The 20,232-nt window shown below is 36.9% G+C and overlaps 1 protein-coding gene across 3 annotated transcripts in view; it reads right to left on the reverse strand.

The window, feature by feature from the left end:
* Nucleotides 1-3,217: 3,217 nt before the first annotated feature.
* COPS4 (COP9 signalosome subunit 4) overlaps nucleotides 3,218-20,232 on the reverse strand; it is an 88,006-nt gene continuing 70,991 nt past the window's right edge. For all 3 annotated transcript variants that reach the window (XM_077142979.1, XM_077142980.1, XM_077142978.1), the window contains one exon: nucleotides 3,218-3,709. In XM_077142979.1, the coding sequence (XP_076999094.1) occupies nucleotides 3,576-3,709 (134 nt within the window). In that variant the 3' untranslated portion in view covers nucleotides 3,218-3,575. The remainder of the gene's footprint in view (nucleotides 3,710-20,232) is intronic.

Here is a 20,232-nt window from a genome sequence, read left to right on the forward strand (position 1 = left end):
TTCGGTGTGCCATTCACTATTCAGAGCAATAACGGCAGTGCCTTTGTTTCAAAAAAACTCAAGAAGTTTCACAGACACTGGGGCTAAATTGGAAATTACACACTACCTGGAGTCCTCAGTCAATTGGAAAAACTAAGAAAATGGATAAAAGTTAAAGAAAAAAAAACTATTGCTAAAATATGCCAAGAAATTAACCTCACCTGGGGACAAAGTATTGCCTATTGCCCTCCTCAGAATCCAGGTTGTCTCTAGAGGTGGACTAGGTATGAGTCCCTTTGAAATGATCTACAGAAGTCCTTTCTCAAGAATGCAACTGAGACTACGTCTATGCGGAACTTGTATAAGTTGGAGAGATGTGGTCATTTTTCCTTGGGGAGTACTATAAACATAATGTACAAGTTTGCCGTCAATCGATCTTTTTTTTCCCCTACAAATATAGTTTTAACACCTCTACAAGCGGAGACAGAGAGTATTGTTGAAAACATGAAAAAATAAACATTTTAAAGATCAGCTTACTCCTAAGTGGGAGGGACTTTATACTGTGTGGCTAATCACTCACTCTTCTTTAAAGCTGGAGGGTATTAAGCTTTGGATTCATCAGCCCCCACTGAAGCCAGCCCCAGAGGAGAGAGAAATGAAAGAAGATGCCTCCTACTTGTGAACTCCCTCTGCTGATTTAAAATTGCTCTTCCATAAATTTTCTGAAATTGTATGATTAAAATTAAGTTGTATATGTTTTGCCTTTTTCTCTATCTTATTTTGTGCAAGGTAGTATCTTCCTTAGACTGTAACCAGACAGGCCAGGGTGGCTCAGCAGTCAAGAACACTTGCCTGCCATGCCAGAGGACCTGGGTTAAATTCCCAGTGCCCGCCCATTTGAAAAAAAAAAAAAAAGACTGTAACCACAGCAGCTATTCAACAGGAGAATAATTGCTGAATTTGTACCTATTTGCCTCCAGCTGGAGCCAGGTGGCTCTGTGAGTCTAATTTCTGGCTGTATTTGTCTTATAGTTGGTTAGGGAGATGACTATTGGATACCCCTTTTACCTGGGCAAATACTTAAAAGTATACCTAAAACAAAGTTATGTAAAAGCCCTAGAGGTTTTTAAATTTACACTTAAATTTAAAACTTGGAGGTTTAAATTTACATAAGCCTTATGGTGGTGGAAATGTCCTTTGGCTATCTTCCTCCCAGGAGGGGGTGCATTAAATGCCCTTTCACAGGTTACAGCCCTAGCTAAAATCACAGCTCAATTGTGCAAAACACCAAGAAAGAGCTTAGACTGGTAAATGAAGAAGTCAAATGAGAAAAGTTGTCCTTCAAAATATAATAGCTTCAGGTCTACTGACTGCCACTCAAGGAAGAACCTGTGCTCTCATTAGCATTGTGTTGCACATATATACCAGATAAATAATATATCTCTTCAATATTAAACCATATGCAAGATAATATTACGTTAAAGATTATGGTTAACTGGACTCATTTTCTGAGTGGTTAATGAACCTACCTAGGAAATAGAGGATAGCTCTTATTAGCATGGCTTTTATTTTGCTTGCCATATGTTTATCTTGCTGTTGCCTATATTGTATCTGTAAATTTATGTAAGCGTCTTCCAGATGAATATAAGAACTTCTTTGCCCTTGCTCAGCAAAAAAGCAGTTACAGAAGTTTAGACCTTCGCTCACTTTCCCTTTGTAAGAAATGCTCACAAAATGCCATTTCTTAAGAATAAGAAAATGTCACATAAAAGAGGAAGGATTTGACAGCTGGATAGGAAAAAAAAAACAATATAATCCTTTAGCTAAAATGCTTAGTATAGTCTTCAGTAGCTAGATTAAAAAATTATGATCCTTTCACTCAAGCTGCCTTGAAGTTATTTGAAGAATAAAAAGCCCTTGCTGAAACAGTTGCTGTTGATATAATATCAAAAAAGCTTATTCCCTGTTCCCAGAAACCCTCCCTTGTTCTGCCTGCAGGAATGAAACAGCATATGAGTATCAACACCTTCCTCCCTATGGAAGATCAAGATCAACAAGAGGCATCTACAAGGTGACATGGTGACCCAATGATACTTCTTCTATTTTTTTCCCTTTGGCTGTCTTCTGGATCCTGGCCATTTCTTTGTGTTTGGGGATATAAAAGCCCAAATTACCCTTCCCACTCTGAACTGGACTTGCAAAGTTTTCCTTCCCGCTCCTTGATGATGCATCTTCAATAAACTCACCTTCTCACCAAGATAAAGAGACTAGTTTCTCTGTTTGATGTGGGATTATGGAAGCCTGACTATTTAGGACTGTGTTTCCTGATAATAACAGAGTCCTACAGATGTGGTAGTAAGGTGTTAGGAAGGGGAAGCATTCTGTAATCTCTTCATTGTATTTGCTTTCTAAGGGGACCTGAGTTACTGGGCTGTGACCTTCAGAAGCATTTCTTACCTCTTTTTTTCCCCCTTCCTTATGTGAGACAAGTAGGCTAGAGGGGACTGGAGTTGTCTAATTTCCCTTTTCTGACAGGGCTCTCACATACTAGTTTTCCCTTAGAGGTGAGTCCTTTGTTATGGAGAAACTAGACATAATTCAAAATAGGTACTTTTCTTCTGGGCATGTTTCAAAATGGTTACTTTCCCCCTACCCCTGCAAGAAATAAGAGGGATGCTTTTCTCCAATTGTTATCATGAGAACCTAGTGGTAAAATCCATGAAAGTGTGTGGGGCTCGTTAACAATGGGACCCCAGGAATTTTAACTCTCAAGCTAGTCCACATTTGGCTTCTTACAACTCATCAAAGTTACTACTGAAGTGCTCCTACCAGTTACCACCTCCAGTGGCTTCTGGTCCTGGTGATCTCAGCTATGATTCTCTGTATTCGGCCTCTCCCGCTTTTAATGTGGCAGTTTGTGCTGTGGCCTCAATTCTCTGATGAGTCAAAGCAAAGTCATTGATTTTCAGTTTGTTCAGCTTTCTGCTTGTTGTGAGGATAGGACTGATGCCTCTCAGCTCTTTACAAATTGAAATTGAAATCAGAAATCACCCACACTTGGTGTGACTACAAGTATTAAACTTACTCTGTATTGGCTCTGTGATTCTGTAAAGGGCCAGAGAACAGGATTGCAGCTTACCTTTGTATTTATAGCACATGGTATAAATCAAAGGCTGCTGAATTCAAAGGCCAAAAGAACAAAACACTGTTCACTAATTAAAAACAAAGTACCATTGGGCTCATTTCTCCATTTATTAGAATAACCCACATTTGCAGAGGCACAAAGCACTTAAGTTTTACATAACTACAAAGTTATCACAAATTCCAAATTTTTAGCCACAGATATTTCACTTACTCCATTTAAAGAAAAAGCTTCCAAAACATCTGAGTTAGCTTGATGCAGAGACCCTGAATACATGGGAACTACATATTCTTAAATGCTTGTATTTCCTGCTCTAATAATGTCTTCTTTCAATGGAATCCAGCATAAAATGGATTGAAAGGTGTAAGATTATGATGCAAATGCTTTGGAGACAGTGAAATTAATCTGTACAACATGTAAAAAGATGTAGTGTGCACAGGAGTTTTGTGAGGATTCACTGAGCCATCTGAGCTTCCATGGCTTGTGCTGTCCATTCTGGTGCTGTCTGACTGATTTTTTCCAAAAGGTTATTCACTTGGAAACAAAGCGATTGGATCTGTTTATCCCATGTTGGCAGGGCTTCTCGTGCTAAAGAAAAAAGGAATAACATACAAAATTGGAATTACTCCTTTATATTCATAGCATATGTGAGTTAAAAGATAAATACATAGTATTGATTTTTAAGTTTACTCCAAAAATGTTGGCTGATAAAATTTAGCTAATTAAGCAATATTTAAGAAAAGTACCGAGATTACTGGCACAAAGTATAAAACAAAACCACAACAAAACATTCACATACAAACACATATTATTATTTCTGAAAACAAAATAAAAGAAATCAACCAACCAATATCAACCCCAACAAAAAAAAGACCGGCTCACTGTAGCGGCTGTTGTGTTGCCAATGTTTACTGAGTTATAAGGTGCTGCCACCTACTGGGGAAAGTAAATCAATCTAAATATTCAAAGTGATCTCTAACTCCTTAGGATATGTATTTTAATATTTAAATCAGGAAAAAAAGAAGTCACCTTTGAATTCATCAGATTTTTCTCTACACCAGCAATATGTAGTATCTAGTTAGAAAAAACTGAAAAACAACAAGGGGCAATGGGGAAGGGGTGGAAATTCCAGTACCAAAACTCACAAAAAAAGGCACCAAACCAATTGATTAAAAAAAAAAAACCCAGATCTGTAAGAGCTTAATAAAGGACACAAAAGAATTTGCGTAGATAATAATCATATTTCCAGATGGGAAGTTGTAATATAAAATCATCTTTCCCTACTTAGTATATGCATTTAAAGAAATTCCAAAGACAAGCCTTCTTTTTTTCTGCTTTGCTTTTTAAACAGAACAAAACAACTTAAAAGTTACTTTGGAAGAACAAATGTTTGAGAATAGACAAGTGGGGGGAGGGTGGGAGGGAGGTACCTTACTAGACAATAAAATTTACTATAAGATTGTTTATTACCATATTTTAAAGTCCAGAAGTAGATCCAAACACATATATGGACCTAATATATGTTAAAAGTCACAATTTAATCAGAAAGGATGTTTTCTTTAGCAAACTGAAAAGCCATAAAATTGAAAAGAAAAAAAGTTAACAAAGGAACTTTTGAGGAAATGCTAAAGGCCAAGATATGGGCAGTATTAAACTTTACTTGTGTCAAATGCACATTAAAAAACAATGTTTAGGTGCCTGCCCGTGAAAAAAAAAAGTTTAAAAAAAAGTGCTTGGCATGAGTGAGAATTCAAAATATAGAGAGAGTATATCCTGGTTGGGGGGGAGGAAAATATAATATTTTTCTTCATCAACTGCAGAAGATAAAAAGAGAAGTAATATCCAGCTGTTGAAGATGCATTTTCTGATACTGGTAGAAGCATAAATGTTTATGCCTCTCTGGAAAGCAAACTGGTAATCTCTACTAAGAATCAAAATACATACATACTTTCATACAACAAAATCTATCATTTTGATACTGAGTTCTATAGAAAAAAGGGTAACTATATAAAGAGAGGCATAAAGAAATCATCTGAATGTCTATCAATAGGTGAACAGTTAAACTCCATGGAATATTATATAACTATTAAACAAATAAATAAAATTTATATTTACTATTTGAAAATATGTCCATACTACATTAAATTTAAAAAGTAATTTTCAGAATTCTATGTACTTTAAAAAGAAAGCTCTACTTTTTCAAAACTCTATGTCTTTACATTATGCCTGAACATGGAGAAAGACACACCAACTGCCTGACTAATATTTGTTATATTAGATGGTTAGGATGAGAGGAATGGAGGTGGGAGAGGAAAGACATTATGAACTTTTCCTTGATTACCTTTGTAATGCTTTACTTATTATGAGTATATTTATCATTGTAATTTTTTAAAGCTAAGAAAATAAGAAATAAAAATATTTCATAGTCTATCAAATTGATATACATTAAACTTTCCTTTGGAGATACCTTTGCCAAACTACTCATTATATATTGTGTTGATTCACTCAGTACTTATTTATTATTCACTTACAACGTGCCAGGCACTGGAATGCATGTTGGACATACAGTGGAGAATAACAGACTTAGAACACAGCATCAGGAGGCTTAGCTTTAGACAAAGAATTACACAACTGAAAATAACTATAATTCTAGGAAGAAATTCAGGGTGACTACAGAACATATAATTTAATCAGGAGTCACGAAAATCATTGCTGATTAAGCATTGCTCAATTGAGACCAGTGGGCAAATAGAAGATACCTGGGGAGTGGTTGCTATTTCAGAATTTTGATGTGGGAAGGAATTTACAATGTTCGAGAAAAAAAGAAGACACATGGCTGGCGTGGGAAGAGAAAGTTACAAAGGATCATGCAGGGCCTTTTGGAGACTATCATAAAGATTCTGAACTTTGTTCTATAACAATGGGAAAGCAAGAGAGTAACATGATTTAATCATTTGGATTTTAACTTCTTTATGTTTGTGATTTTAAAAGACTGCAATTACTCTGACTGTACTAGGGAAATTGGACTAGAAAAGGGCAATTGCAGATGTGAGAAAAAAGTTAAGAGAATTTCTAAAGCCCTTAGAAGAGATTATCAGTTTACAATAGGCTGGTGACAATAAGAAATTAACAAAAGTAAGTAAACTCCAGATATACCTAGAAGGTAAAATTGACAGAATTCTGAACTGTGAGGAGGAGGAGGGGGTCAATGATAAGAGATGCTGGGAAAAGTAAACAGTACCATTTTTGGATGATTGGATGGTTATGGAGTGAAGTCAGGAAAGGAAATAATGAATTCAGTTTTGGATATGTTCATTCTGAGATGCCCATAAAGCAATCACAATCAAGGAAAGATATATAGTAATCAGTTAGAACTATGGGTCTGGTACACAGAAGACAAATGTACACTAGAAAGGTAAATCTGAGATGGTAACTGAAACAATGAGAGTAAATCAGATTACCCTGGGAAACTCAGTACAGTGAGAAGAAAAGGACCATAGAAGTAAGACCCAAGTAACTTCAATATTTAAGTTTAAAGGCACAGCAAAAAAGGAGAAACTTAAAAATGACAACTGGGAGTAATAAATAGCTGGAGAAGAAGGAAGGCAGAAGAGAAAACTGGATAATGAGACAGGGATCATACCACAGAACCGTAAAGTAAAGCTCCCCAACTTTGGAAGCTGGCGCCTCTCCACCACTGGCAGGCCGTTGGAGACACTTCCCCATGAGAAAAAGAAGGGTCACTACTAGGAGCAAGGAAAGGTAGCTCAACCAAGCTTCAACTGCAGTTTTAACTTAAAAATTTAGACTGCTGAATATAAGCTCTGAGCACAAATAAACACAGAGAAATCAGGAAAGTAACCCTAAGATCTCTCCCAGCAGAGAGAAGGGACTGACAAAGAAAAACAGAAGCTTTGGGAGTAGACTAACCTCACAATATTGGAAAAGGGCTATGCCTCTGAAAAGAGGGGCACATAGCCCTGGTTATCAACTCTGGCTCTTGATGGCAAACCTTGGGGGACTAGGGACTGGCTCTGAAAAGGGATTTTGTTTTATTATTTATTTTCTCTATCTCTTCTAAAGTATTTTAGGAAAATAAAGGATTTTAGAGTGGGGGCTAGATGGTGGCATAGTGAGGTGTGAAACTTGGTTCATCCGTCAGGACAGCTAGTAAATAGCCAGGAACTGTATGGAACAATTCTTTGGGGGATATCAGTGATCAGACACACATCATACACCAGTCTGGAAGGGGTGGAACAGCTGAAATTCCACAGAAATAAAAGTCTCCCAAGTCACAGAGGCCAGGCATCCTTCCCCAGAGAATGGCAGGCTGGTTCCGAGGTAAAAAGAAATAGACATGACTAGGAGCAAGGAAGGTAGCTTAACTAAGCTCCAATTGAAGAATTAACAAATTCAGACTGCTGACAACAGGCCCTGAGCACAGATAAACCTGAAAACTGGGAGTTTTGCCCTGACAGAGAACAGAAGAGGTTAACAGAAAAAAAAAAAAAAAAGAGGCTTTCTGAGTTGAACAGCACAAACTACTGGAAAAGGGCTGGGTCCCAAGAAAAGGGGACACACAGAGCCTGGGGACATATAGAGCCCTGTACCAACTCCAGCTCTTGATTGGCAAACCTGGGGGCCTGGGGTCAGCTCAAAAAGGCCTTTTTTTTTCTTCTTCTTTTTTTTTTTTTAACTTCTTAGCAGCTCATTAAATAGTACTGCCAGCACTCTCAGGCTTAAGCTCTACTGTAGGCAAATGTGGAATTAAGGTATTTCTGAGAGACAAAGCAACTGGTCGGGTACATGGGAATAATTCCCCAATGGGTATATCTTCCCCAAGGAAAGGGGGGTGGGTGCAGCTCAACTGTGCACTCTCCTTCAAGGAAATCAGGCCCCAGGAGCTGGAAAACAGGGGCAAACTATGCAAGTCTTCTACGTCAGCCTCTTTCTCAACTACACCACTGGCAGGGAAAGGCTCCTGAAATTAAAGGCAATGCATCACTTTACACTGGTAGAAAGCCATAGGCTGACAAGTACCACATGCTGGGTATGATAGGAAAAACACAGATGCAGAGGCTTCATAGGAAAGTCTGACAACATCCTGGGTCTCACACTCAGGAAAAACTGATACAGGTGACTCTTTACTCCTGAGAGGAGGCCAATCTGGTCTGGGAAAATCTGACTGGGGTCTATAATATCTAAGTAGATCCTCCTAAGGAAACTATATAGGCAGGGCAAGAAACAAGAAAACAAGAACTGAAAAAGTCTGATTCATTAAACAATACCTATGCTAGAGGTCTAGAATAAGTTGAACTGAATATCAAAGAACATATAAAGAGCAAAGCCATCGAGCAAGAAAATCTTAGGTAAAAGAGTGAAAACAACTCCAGAATAAACTAATTAAGGAAATTAAATGCTTAGATGCCTGCAAAAAATAACGATCATATTAGGAAAACTGAAGATATGACCAAATTAAAGGAACAAACCAACAATTCAAATGAGATAAAGGAGTAGAAACAACTAATTCAGGATTTTTAAACAAACATGGAAAATCTCATCAAAAATCAAACCAAAAGGACAAATACTGTATGGTCCCACTGATGTGAACGGACATTCGAGAATAAACTTGAAATATGTCATTGGTAACAGAGTTCAGCAGGAGTTAGAAACAGGGTAAGACAATGGGTAATTGAAGCTGAAGGGATACAGACTGTGCAACAGGACTAGATACAAAAACTCAAAAATGGACAGCACAATAATACCTAATTGTAAAGTAATCATGTTAAAACACTGAATGAAGCTGCATCTGAGCTATAGGGTTTTTTTGTTTTTGTTTGCTTGTTTGTTTGTTTGTTGTTGTTGTTTTTTTACTATTATTACTACTTTTATTTCTTTTCTCTATATTAACATTTTCTATCTTTTTCTGTTGTGTTGCTAGTTCCTCTAAACCGATGCAAATGTACTAAGAAACGATGATCATGCATCTATGTGATGATGTTAAGAATTACTGAGTGCATATGTAGAACGGTATGATTTCTAAATGTTGTGTTAATTTCTTTTTTTTTCTTTCCGTTAATAAAAAAATAAAAAAATAAAAAAAAATCAAATCAACGAGTTGAGGGAGTATAAGAAGGCAATGGGTGACTAAAAAGAAGAAATCAAAAGTTTGAAAAGTGCTATCACAGAACTTATGGGAATGAAAGGCACAGTAGAGGAGATGAAAAAAAAACAATGGAAACCTACAATGTTAGATTTCAAGAGGCAGATGAAAGGATTAATGAACTGGAGGATGGGACATCTGAAATCTGGCAAGCAAAAGAAAATACAGGGAAAAGAATAGAAAAATATGAGGAGGGACCCAAGGGATTGAATGATAACATGAAACACACGAATACACTTATTGTGGGTGTCCCAGAAGGAGAAGAGAATGGAAAAGGAGGAGAAAGACTAATGGAGGATATTATCACTAAAAATTTCCTAACTCTCATGAATGATTTAAAGATCCAAGAAGTGCGGCGTGCCCCAAGCAGAACAGATGGAAACAGACATATCGCAAAACACTTACTAATCAGAATGTGAGATGTCAAAGAGAAAGAGACAATTTTGAAAGCAGCAAGAGAACGCAATCCATCACATACAAGGGAAGCCCAATAAGACTATGTGTAGATTTCTCAGCAGAAACCATGGAGGCGAGAAGACAGTGGTGTGATATATTTAAGATTCTAAAAGAGAAAAACTGCCAATCAAGAATTCTATATCCAATAAAATTGTTCTTCAATAATGAGGGGGAAATTAAAACATTTTCAGACAAAAAAATCACTGAGAGAATCTGTGACCAAGAGACCGGATCTGCAAGAAATATTAAAGGGAGCACTAGAGGCAGATAGGAAAAGACAGGAGAAAGAAGTATGGAGAAGAATGTAGAAATTAAGACTATCAATAAAGATAAAGAGGGAAAAAATTAGATATGATGGATAAAATCCAAAAGTTCTGCCCTTGTTACTGGATTAACCTCCCCAGTCATAAGACTGAAGAATGGATTTAAAAAAAAAAAAAACATCTATATGCTACAGGAAATGCATTTTAGATCAAAGGACAAACACAAGTTGAAAGTGAAAGGTTGGGAAAAGATATTTCATGCAAACAATCTAAAAAGAGCAGGAGTAGCTATATTAATATCCCAAAAAATCAAGCTTCAAATGTAAAACAATTACAAGAGACAAAGAGGGACACTATATACTAATAAAAAGAACAATGCAACAAGACGTAACAGTCATAAATATTTTTGCACCAAGCCAGAGTGCTCCAAAATACATGAGACAAACACCAAAAGAGAAATAGACTCCACCATAATAGATGGAGACTTCAATTCCATACCCTTATTAATGGATAGAACATCTAGACAGAGGATCAATAAAGAAACAGAGAATTTGAATAATACAATAAACAAAGGGGTCTTAACAGACATATATAGAGCACTATACCCCACAACAGCAGAATATACTTTTCTCAAGTGCACACGGATCATTCTCAAGGATTCACCATATGATGGGACACAAAGCAAGTCTCAATAAATTTAAAAAGACTGAATTCATACAAAACACTTCCTCAGATCAAAAAGAAATGAAGTTGGAAATCAATAACAGGAAGAGGGCCAGAAAATTCACAAATATATGGAGCTCAACAACACAGTCTTAAACAACCAGTGAGTCAAGGAAGAAATTACAAGAAATCAGTAAAAATCTAGAGGTAAATGAAAATGAAAACAAAACTCATCAAAATTTATGGGATGTAGAAAAGGCAGTGCTAAGAGGGAAATTTATTGCCTTAAATGCCTATGTAAAAAGAAGAAAAAAGAGCAAAAATCGAGGAATTAACTGTTTACTTTGAAGAACTAGAGGAAGAACAGCAAATTAATCCCAAAGCAAGCAAGAGGAAAGAAATAATGAAGTTTAGAGGAGAAATAAATGAAAACAATGGAGAAAATCAACAAAACCAGTAGTTGGTTCTATGAGAAAATCAATAAGATTGATGGACCCTTAGCAAGCTTGGCAAAAAGAAGAGAGGATGCAAATAAATAAAATCAGAAATGGAAAAGGAGATAAAACCACTGACCCGGCAGAAATAAAGGAGGTAATAAGAGGATACTATGAACAACTTTATGCTAATAAACTAGACAACGTAGATGAAATGGACAGCTTCCTAGAAAGGCATGAACAACCAACATTAACTTGTGAACAATCACACGACCTCAACAAACCAATCACAAGTAAAGAAACTGAATCACTCATTAACAAGCTCCTGAAAAAAGAAAAGCCCAGGACCAGATGGCTTCACATGTGAATTCTACCAAGCATTCAAGAAAGAATTAGTACCAATCCTGTTCAAACTCCTCAAAAAAACTGAAGAGGGTAGACTACCTAACTCATTCTATGCAGCCAACATCACCCTCATACCAAAGCCAGACAAAGATGCTACAAGAAAATTACAGACCAAACTCTCTAATGAATATAGCTGCAAAAATCCTCAAAAAAATTCTTGCAAATTGAATCGAACAGCATATTAGAAGAATTATACCCCATGACCAAGTAGGATTTATTTCTGGTATGCAAGGATGGCTCAACATAAGAAAACCAGTTAATGTAATACACCATATCAACAAATCAAAGCAGAAAAACCACATGATCATCTCAATTGATGCAGAAAAGGCATTTGACAAAATTCAACATCCTTTCATGATGAAAACACTTCAAAGGATAGGAATAGAAGGGAACTTACTCAACATGATAAAGTGAATATATGAAAAACCCACAGCTGACATCATCCTCAAATGGGGAAAGACTGAAAGATAACCCCCTAAGATCAGGAACAAGACAAGGATGTCCACTGTCACCACTGTTATTCAACATTGTGTTGGAAGTTCTAGCCAGAGCAATTACAAAAGAAAAAGAACATACAAGGCATAAAAATTGGAAAGGAAAAGGTAAAACTCTCACTGTTCACAGATGATATAATACTATATGTCGAAAACCCCAAAAAATCCACAGTAAAACTACTAGAGCAAAGTAGTTTTAATAATAAATGAGTACAGCAAAGTGGCAAGTTACAAGATCAACAATCAAAAATCTGTAGTGTTCAGTGGTCAAAGCAGCATGGTACTGGCATTAAAATAGATATACGGACCAATGGAATCGAACAGATTGTTCAGATGTAGACCGCTCATCTATGGACAAGTGACCTTTGATAAGGCAGCCAAGCCAACTCACCTGAGACATACCTGTCTCTTCAATACATGGTGCCTAGAGAACTGAATATCCACAATCAAAATAATAAAAGAGGATCTATATCTCTCACCCTATAAAAAATTAACTCAAAATCTAAACATTAGATCTAAGACCATAAAACATTTGGAAGAAAATGTAGAGAAATATCTTACGAATCTTATAATAGGAGGTGGTTTCCTAAATCTTACACCCAAAGTACAAGATTGAAGAAAGAAGGAAAGAAATGGGAACTTTTCAAAACTAAATGCTTTTAAGCATCAAAGAACTTTGTGAAGAAAATAAAAAGACAGCCTACAAAATGGGAGAGAATATTTGCAAATGATAAGGGTATAGTATCCAAAATATATAAAGAGATTGTTCAACTCAACAACAAAAAGACAAACAACCCAATTATAAAATGGGCAAAAAACATGAACTTACACTTCTCAGAAGAGGAAATACAAATGGTCAAAAGGCACATGAAAAGATGCTCAACTTCTCTGGCTATTAGGAAAATGCAAATCAAAACCACAATGAGATATCATCTCACACCCACCAGAATGGCCATTATCAATAAAACAGAAAACGACAAGTGCTGGAGAGGATGTGGATAAAGAGGCACACTTATCCACTGTTGGTGGAAATGTAAAATGGTACAACCGCTGTGGAAAGCAGTTTGGTAGTTCCTCAAGGAACCTAAGTATAGTATTGCCATATGATCCAGCAATACCATTGCTAGGTATCTATTCAGAGGACATGAGTACAAGGACACAAGCAAACATTTGCAGACCAATTTTTATAGCACCATTATTTACAATTGTCAAGAGATGGAAACAGCTCAAATGTCAATCAATAGACGAGTGGCTAACCAAAGCTGTGTTACATGCATACTATGGAATATTATACAGTGTAAGACAGAATAAACTCATGAAGCATGTAACAACATAGATGGACCTTGAGGACTTTTTGCTAAGTGAGATTAGTCAGAAATAAAAGGACAAATACTGTATGGTCTCATTGATATGAGCTAACATTAATGAGTGAACTTGGAGAATTCCAGTTAAGAACAGATGTTATCAGGAGATATAAATAGGGTGGAGACTGGATAATAGGAGTTGAAGGGATACAGATTGCGCAACAGGACTGATTGTAAAAATTCAGAAATGGATAGTACAATACTACCTAATTGTAGCAGAATAATGTTAGTATACTGAATGAAGCTGAATGTGAGAATGATGGAAGGAGGAGGGCTGGGGGCACATACAAAACCAGAAGGAAAGATAGGTGATAAAAACAGATGGTATAATCTAGGAATGCCTAGAGTGTACAATGATAATGAATAAATGTAGAAATTAAAAAATGTTTTTGCAAGAGGAAGAACAAAGGAATGTCAATACTGCAGGGTGTTGAAAACAAATGGTTGTTCATATTTTAAAGCTTCAACTTCTGTGTGAAACTAATGCAAGAAATGTTTATTTGGTACAAAATTTATATTTTGACTAGTTTATTTCCTAATTTAACTAAACAGATAGTTAAACTGAACACTATAAGTACATGGAACTTTGAATAGGGCATGAGATTTTGTACGTTTGTCCAGGTTAGTGTGATACTTCAATAAACCCCAGAGTGATGTGAACAGAGAATACAAAAATATTTGCAAAGTCCCCATGGGGGAATGACAAGAAAGGGGGAGAATTAAACTTCCCCATTTGAGAATTCCTGATATTCTCGCAAGCAGTGGGACACCCAAAGTAATGGGGCAAGCCCTTGATCTAGGGGTTTGTTCCTATGAAACTTATCCCCGCAAAGGATAGGCTAAGCCTACTTAAGTTGTTGCATACTTCATAACTTAACACTTAAAGAATAGGCCTCAGAGTCACCCCCCAGAGAATCTCTTTTGTTGCTCAGATGTAGCCTCTCTCTCTCAGCCAACACAACAAGCAAACTCTCTGCCCTCCCCCCCTCTACATGGGACATGACTCCCAGAGGTGTAAACCTCCCTGGCAACATGGGACAGAAATCCTAGAATGAGCCGGGACTCAGCATCAAGGAATCAAGAAAACCTTCTCAACTGAAAGTGGGAAGAGAGAAATGAGACAAAATAAAGTGTCAATGGCTGAGAGATTTCAAATAGAGTCAAGAGGTTATCCTGGAGGTCATTCTTATGCATTATATAGATATCCCTTCTCAGTTTATGGTGTATTTGAGTGGCTAAAGAGAAGTACCTGAAACTGTAGTACTGTTCTCCAGTAGCCTTGTTTCTTAAAGATGATTGTTTAAAGATATAATGTTTACAGTATGACTGTGTGATTGCGAAAACCTTGTGTCTGATGTTCCCTTTATCAAGGGTATGGACAGGTGAGTAAAAAATATGAATAAAAAAATAAATAATAAGGGGAACAAAGGTTAAAATATATTGGGTAGATGGAAATACTAGTGGTCAATGAGAAGGAGGGTAAGTGGTATGGTATGTATGAGTTTTTTCTTTTTAATTCTTTTTCTGGAGTGAAGTAAATGTTCTAAAAATGATCATGGTGATGAACATACTACTATATGATGATACTGTGAACCATTGATTGTACACCATGTATGGAATGTTCGTATGTTGAGAATGTTTGCGCTTGTATGTTGTTTTGCCAATTAAAAAATAACTACATAGGAGCCTCATGAGCATTTTAAGCAGGGCAGCAGCCTGATTCAGGCTATATTCTGAAAAGAGCACTCCAGTGTGGTGGGGGGCCTGGGGGTCAGTGCACTGGAGCTCAAGATTGTACCCAGCACACAATAGTTCCATGTGGCCCAGGGGTCAGTACTTCGATTGGGATTATATTGAATCCATAGACCAATGGGGAGGATTGACATTCTGACAGCACTGGGTCTTTTACTCCCACAATATTTCTCTTCATTTGCATAGATCTCTTTGAGTTCTCTCATCAATGTTTTCTAGAGGTGGGCATATAAATCTTGCATATATATTGTTATACTTATCGCATTTATCTCATACTTTTGGTGGTATTGTCATGGTATTGTCTGTGGATTCTCTATGATCTTCTGTGTAGACAATCAGGTCATCTGCTAATAAAGAATTTTCTTTTCTTAATAAAAAGAACAAATACAGAAAAGAATGGAAAAATATGAGGAGAGTCTCAGGCAACTGAATGATAACACGAAACACACAAATAGACATGTTATGGGTGTCCCAGAAGAGAAGGTAAAAGGGGCAGACAGACTAATAGAGGAAATAATCACTGAACATTTCCCAAAGACATAAAATTACAGATCCAAGATGCACAGCATACACCAAAGAGAATAGGTCCAAACAGACCTACTTCAAGACATTTAATAATCAGATTGTCAAATGTCAAAGACACAGAGAATTCTGAAAGCAGCAAGAGAAAAGCACATAAAAGGGTAGCTCAATAAGACTATATGCAGATTTCTCAGCAGAAACTATGGAGGCGAGAAGGCAGTGGTATAATATATTCTAAATATATTGTTTAACATATTAAATAAAATAATTATTTAAATAATTTAATATTTAAAAGATTGAAAGAGAGAAATTAAGAATTCTATACCCAGCAAAACTGTCCTTTAAAAATGAGGGGGGAAAAATGAGGTGGAGTTTAAAATATTTTCAGACAGTCACTGAGAGAGTTTGTGACTAAGAGGTCTATTTTATAAGAAATGCTAAAGGGAGTACTACAGGAAGATAGGAAGAGAGAGGTCTGGAAAAGAGTATAGAAAGGAAGACTATCAGTAAGGGTAAAATGAGAGAAAAAATAAGGTACATTCAAATAAAATCATGATGCCTGAAACAGCGTGAATGAACCCTGAAGGACATTATTTTGAGTGAAAGTAAACAGAAACAAAAGGAAAAATACTGTATGATCTCACTAATATGAATTAACATTAATGAGCAAACTTTGAGAGTTAAAGTCAAGAACACAGATTATCAGGAGACGGAAAGAGGGCAGAGATTGGGCATTTGCACTAAAAGAGTACAGAATGTTCAACAGAACTGATTATAAAGATTCAGAAATGGATAGCACAGTACTATCTGATGATAGCATAATATTGTAAGTATACTGAACAAAGGTGAGCATGAGTATGGTTGAAAAGGGAAAGCTGCGGGTATGTATGACACTAGAAGGAAAAACAGAAGACAAAAATTGAGATTGTATAACTTACCAAAACCTAGAGTGGACAATGATGCGATTAAATGTACAAATAAAAGAATGTCTTTACATGAGGGAGAATGAATGAATGTCAACAGTGCAAAGTGATGAAAATGGGATGGTATCCAGAAAAAATAGATTCAATGCAAACTAGGGTCTATAGTTATAAGTAACATTGTAATACGCTTCTATAAAATTTTAAAAAGACAATACACCAAGGATACACATAAAAAGTGGGGGATATAAAGGAGGGGTATAAGATTCTTGGTGGTAGCACAATTTTTCCTTTATATTTTATTTAATTAAATTTTTTTCCCCTCTTCTTTCTTTGTGGAAGAAGTAGAAATGTTCTCATACAGATTGTAGTGAATACATAATGACGAGATTATACAGGAAACCAATCATTGTTTACTTAGGATGGACTACATGGTGTGTGAATAAAACTGTTCAAAAATAAACTGTGGCCTCAGTCTCTCTAAGCCCAACTCTGCAAGTGCAATCATTGCCCTCCCCACTGTTGGGACATTACATCCAGGGGTGAAAGTCTCTCTGGCAATGTGGGAGATGACTCCCAGGGATGAATCCAGACCTGACACCGTGGGATCAACAATTCCATCCTGACCAAAAGGGGGAAAAGAAGTGGCAGACAGAGCTCAAATAGAGTCAAGAAGCTACTCAGGAGGTTGATCTTATGCAAGCTTCAGTTAGACCTTGTTACCTATCATAACCTGCCAAACCCAATCAGGACCATTCCAGCCAATCCTAAAGAACACGAGGGCAATATATAAGATTCCACAATAGATCCATGCACTAGAGTAACTTTCCACAAACCTACAACCTCCAGATGGGTCCTTGGTCCAGATAAGTCCTGAAACCTAGCCCAGCCTCTCCATAATACCATATAGTTCCATCTTCCTAACCCATATTAGTGACAGACCCTTCCTACACAAAAAATTAAGAATTGCCACAGCCCAAACACCCCTAAAGAAAAGAATGGAAAGATCAAAGATGATGGTGGAGTTATACAGCGAAGACAGGATTTAACAAATGAATATGAATGCTGAATCATTAAATTGATATCTCTTTTAGCCTCCACTATTTTAGAACAGCTAGAAATAAAAGCCTAAAATTGTGGAATTGCAACCCATGTCAACTCTGAAACATGTTCTACAACTAACTGCAGTGCTGTGCTTGGAAATTTATAGCTTTTTTGTATATATGTTATTGTTCACACACACACACACACACACACACACACACACACACACACACACACAAAAGATGGAAAAAAGTCAATTGTGATGATAAAAATATATGTAAGCCCTCTAGCCTCCTATATTCTGGAGCAGCTAGAAGGAAAAATATGAGAGGATCATATGGTAGCCCATGACAAACTCTGGGATCTGTCCTGTAACTACTTGTTGATGAGTGTTTTGAAAACTACTGCTTTTTTATTTCTTTGCTTTGTATATATGTGATACTATACAATTAAAAAAGTTAAGAAAAACAAAAAGATAATACGTATCTTGATCTTGTGCTCAAAGGCAGAATCCAAAATTTAAACATGACTACTGTTTCCCTGAATAAAGTTTTCTCTTCTTCAAAAAAGTAAAAAATTAAAAAAAAAATAAATAGATTTGCTGGAGAAAATGTGGAGAGAGAGATATACCTTTCACTGCTGGTAGGGAAACAGAATGGTACAGACCCTCTGGAGGGCCGTGTTGTGGTTTCACAGAAGGCTAAGTATAGGGTTGCCTTATGATTCTGCAATCCCTTTGTTAGGTATATAACTGGGAGAATTGAAAGAGGGAACACAAATGGACATTTGCACACTGATGTTTACAGAGGCAATATTCACAATTTGCAATGCATGGAGGTAGCCTAAAGGTACATCGACTGATAAATCGAAAGGTGAACTGTGGTGTATACACACAATGGAATACAGAGCAGCTGCAAGAAGAAATGAAGTTGTGAGGTATATAACTAGGTGAATGAAACTTGAGGACAGTATGTTGAGTAAAATATGCCAGAAACAAAAAGACAGATATTATAATACCTTATTAATATGGACTAACTATAATAAGCAAACTCTGAGAAATGAATTCGAGAGCACAGGTTATCTGGAGAAGGCTTATTGTACAGGCTCCTAGACTGTAAGCTTTTACAGCAGTCATACCTATTCCAGAGCTGTAACTGTTATTTCTAAATGCTGTGATGCTGAGCTCTTTATGTATAACCCAGTTGCTCCCTGGAACTTCAGGTATTTGTGTGACACCTGAGATTCAGAGCTAGAGTTCTATAGCTATGAAGGTCAGAATCACCCCATGCAACAGCTGTTTAAAAAGCTGAACATGAGACCAGACTTCAATTAGAGATATGAATGAAGACGATCTGGGTGGGACTAAGGTAAATCAGACTAAAGGGTAAAGGATGATACTGACTATATATTAAAACTTGATTTCTGTGTGACAGCCAAGGAAGAGATGCTTATTTGGTGAAAATTTATATTTTCTGTAGCACATTGTGCTGGTTTGAAAGGATGTATGGACCCTAGAATAGCCATGTTTTAATCAAAATCCCATTTCATAAAGGTAGAAGAATCCCTATTCTATACTGTCTGTTTGAAACTGTAATCAGATCATCTCCCAGAATGATGTGATTTAGTCAAAAGTGGCTGTCAAACTGGATTAGGTGACAATATGTCTCCACCCTTTTGGGTGGGTCTTGATTAGTTTCTGAAGTCCTATAAAAGAGAAAACATTCTGGAGAAAGAAGGAGATTCAGAGAGAGCAGAGAAGAACGACATAGCCATGAGAAGCAGAGAGCCCACAAGCCAGTGACCTTAGGAGATGAAGAAGGAAAACTCCTCCTGGGGAGCTTCACGAAACAGGAAGCCAGGAGAGAAAGTAGCAGATGATACCTTGCTCGCCATGTGCCCTTCCAGCCGAGAGAGAAACTGTAACTGTGTTTGCCCTGTACCTTTCCAGATGAGAGAGAAACCCTGAATATATCGGCCTTCTTGAACCCAGGTATCTTTCCCTGGATGGCTTTGATTGGACATTTCTATAGACTTGTTTTAATAGGACATTTTCTCGGCCTTAGAACTGTAAACTAGCAACTTATTAAATTTCCCTTTTTAAAAGTCATTCTGATTCTGGTATATTGCATTTGGCAGCTAGCAAACTAGAACACACACTATCTTAATTTATATTGTATGGTCAGTTTATTCGAACAGCATTAATTACATGGATCCTCAAATAGGGAGTAAGATCTTGTTGGTTTGTATAGGTTAATTGATACCCCCAAGATCCCAGAGTAATCTGCCCAGAAGATAAAGTATTTGCAAGTCCCCTTTGAGGGATGGGAAAAGATGTGGAAATAGTAAACTTCCCCACCTGGGGAAGACCTGATATTCTTTCAAGTAGTAGGGACTACCAATTTAATAGGTCAAGGACTTGCCCTATTGAAACTTATTCCTACAAAGGAGAAGCATAGTCAGCCCTAGAGAACTTCTTTTGTTGCACAAATGTGGCCTCTCTCTCTGAACCAACTCTGCAAGTAAACTCATTATCCCCCCTCTAGGTGGGACATGACTTCCAGGGGTGTACATTTCCCTGGCAACGTGAGACATGAATCCCAGGGATAAGCCTGGCCCTGGCAGCATGGGATT

Source organism: Tamandua tetradactyla, chromosome 24, assembly GCF_023851605.1.
Source record: "Tamandua tetradactyla isolate mTamTet1 chromosome 24, mTamTet1.pri, whole genome shotgun sequence".
Taxonomy (NCBI): domain Eukaryota; kingdom Metazoa; phylum Chordata; class Mammalia; order Pilosa; family Myrmecophagidae; genus Tamandua; species Tamandua tetradactyla.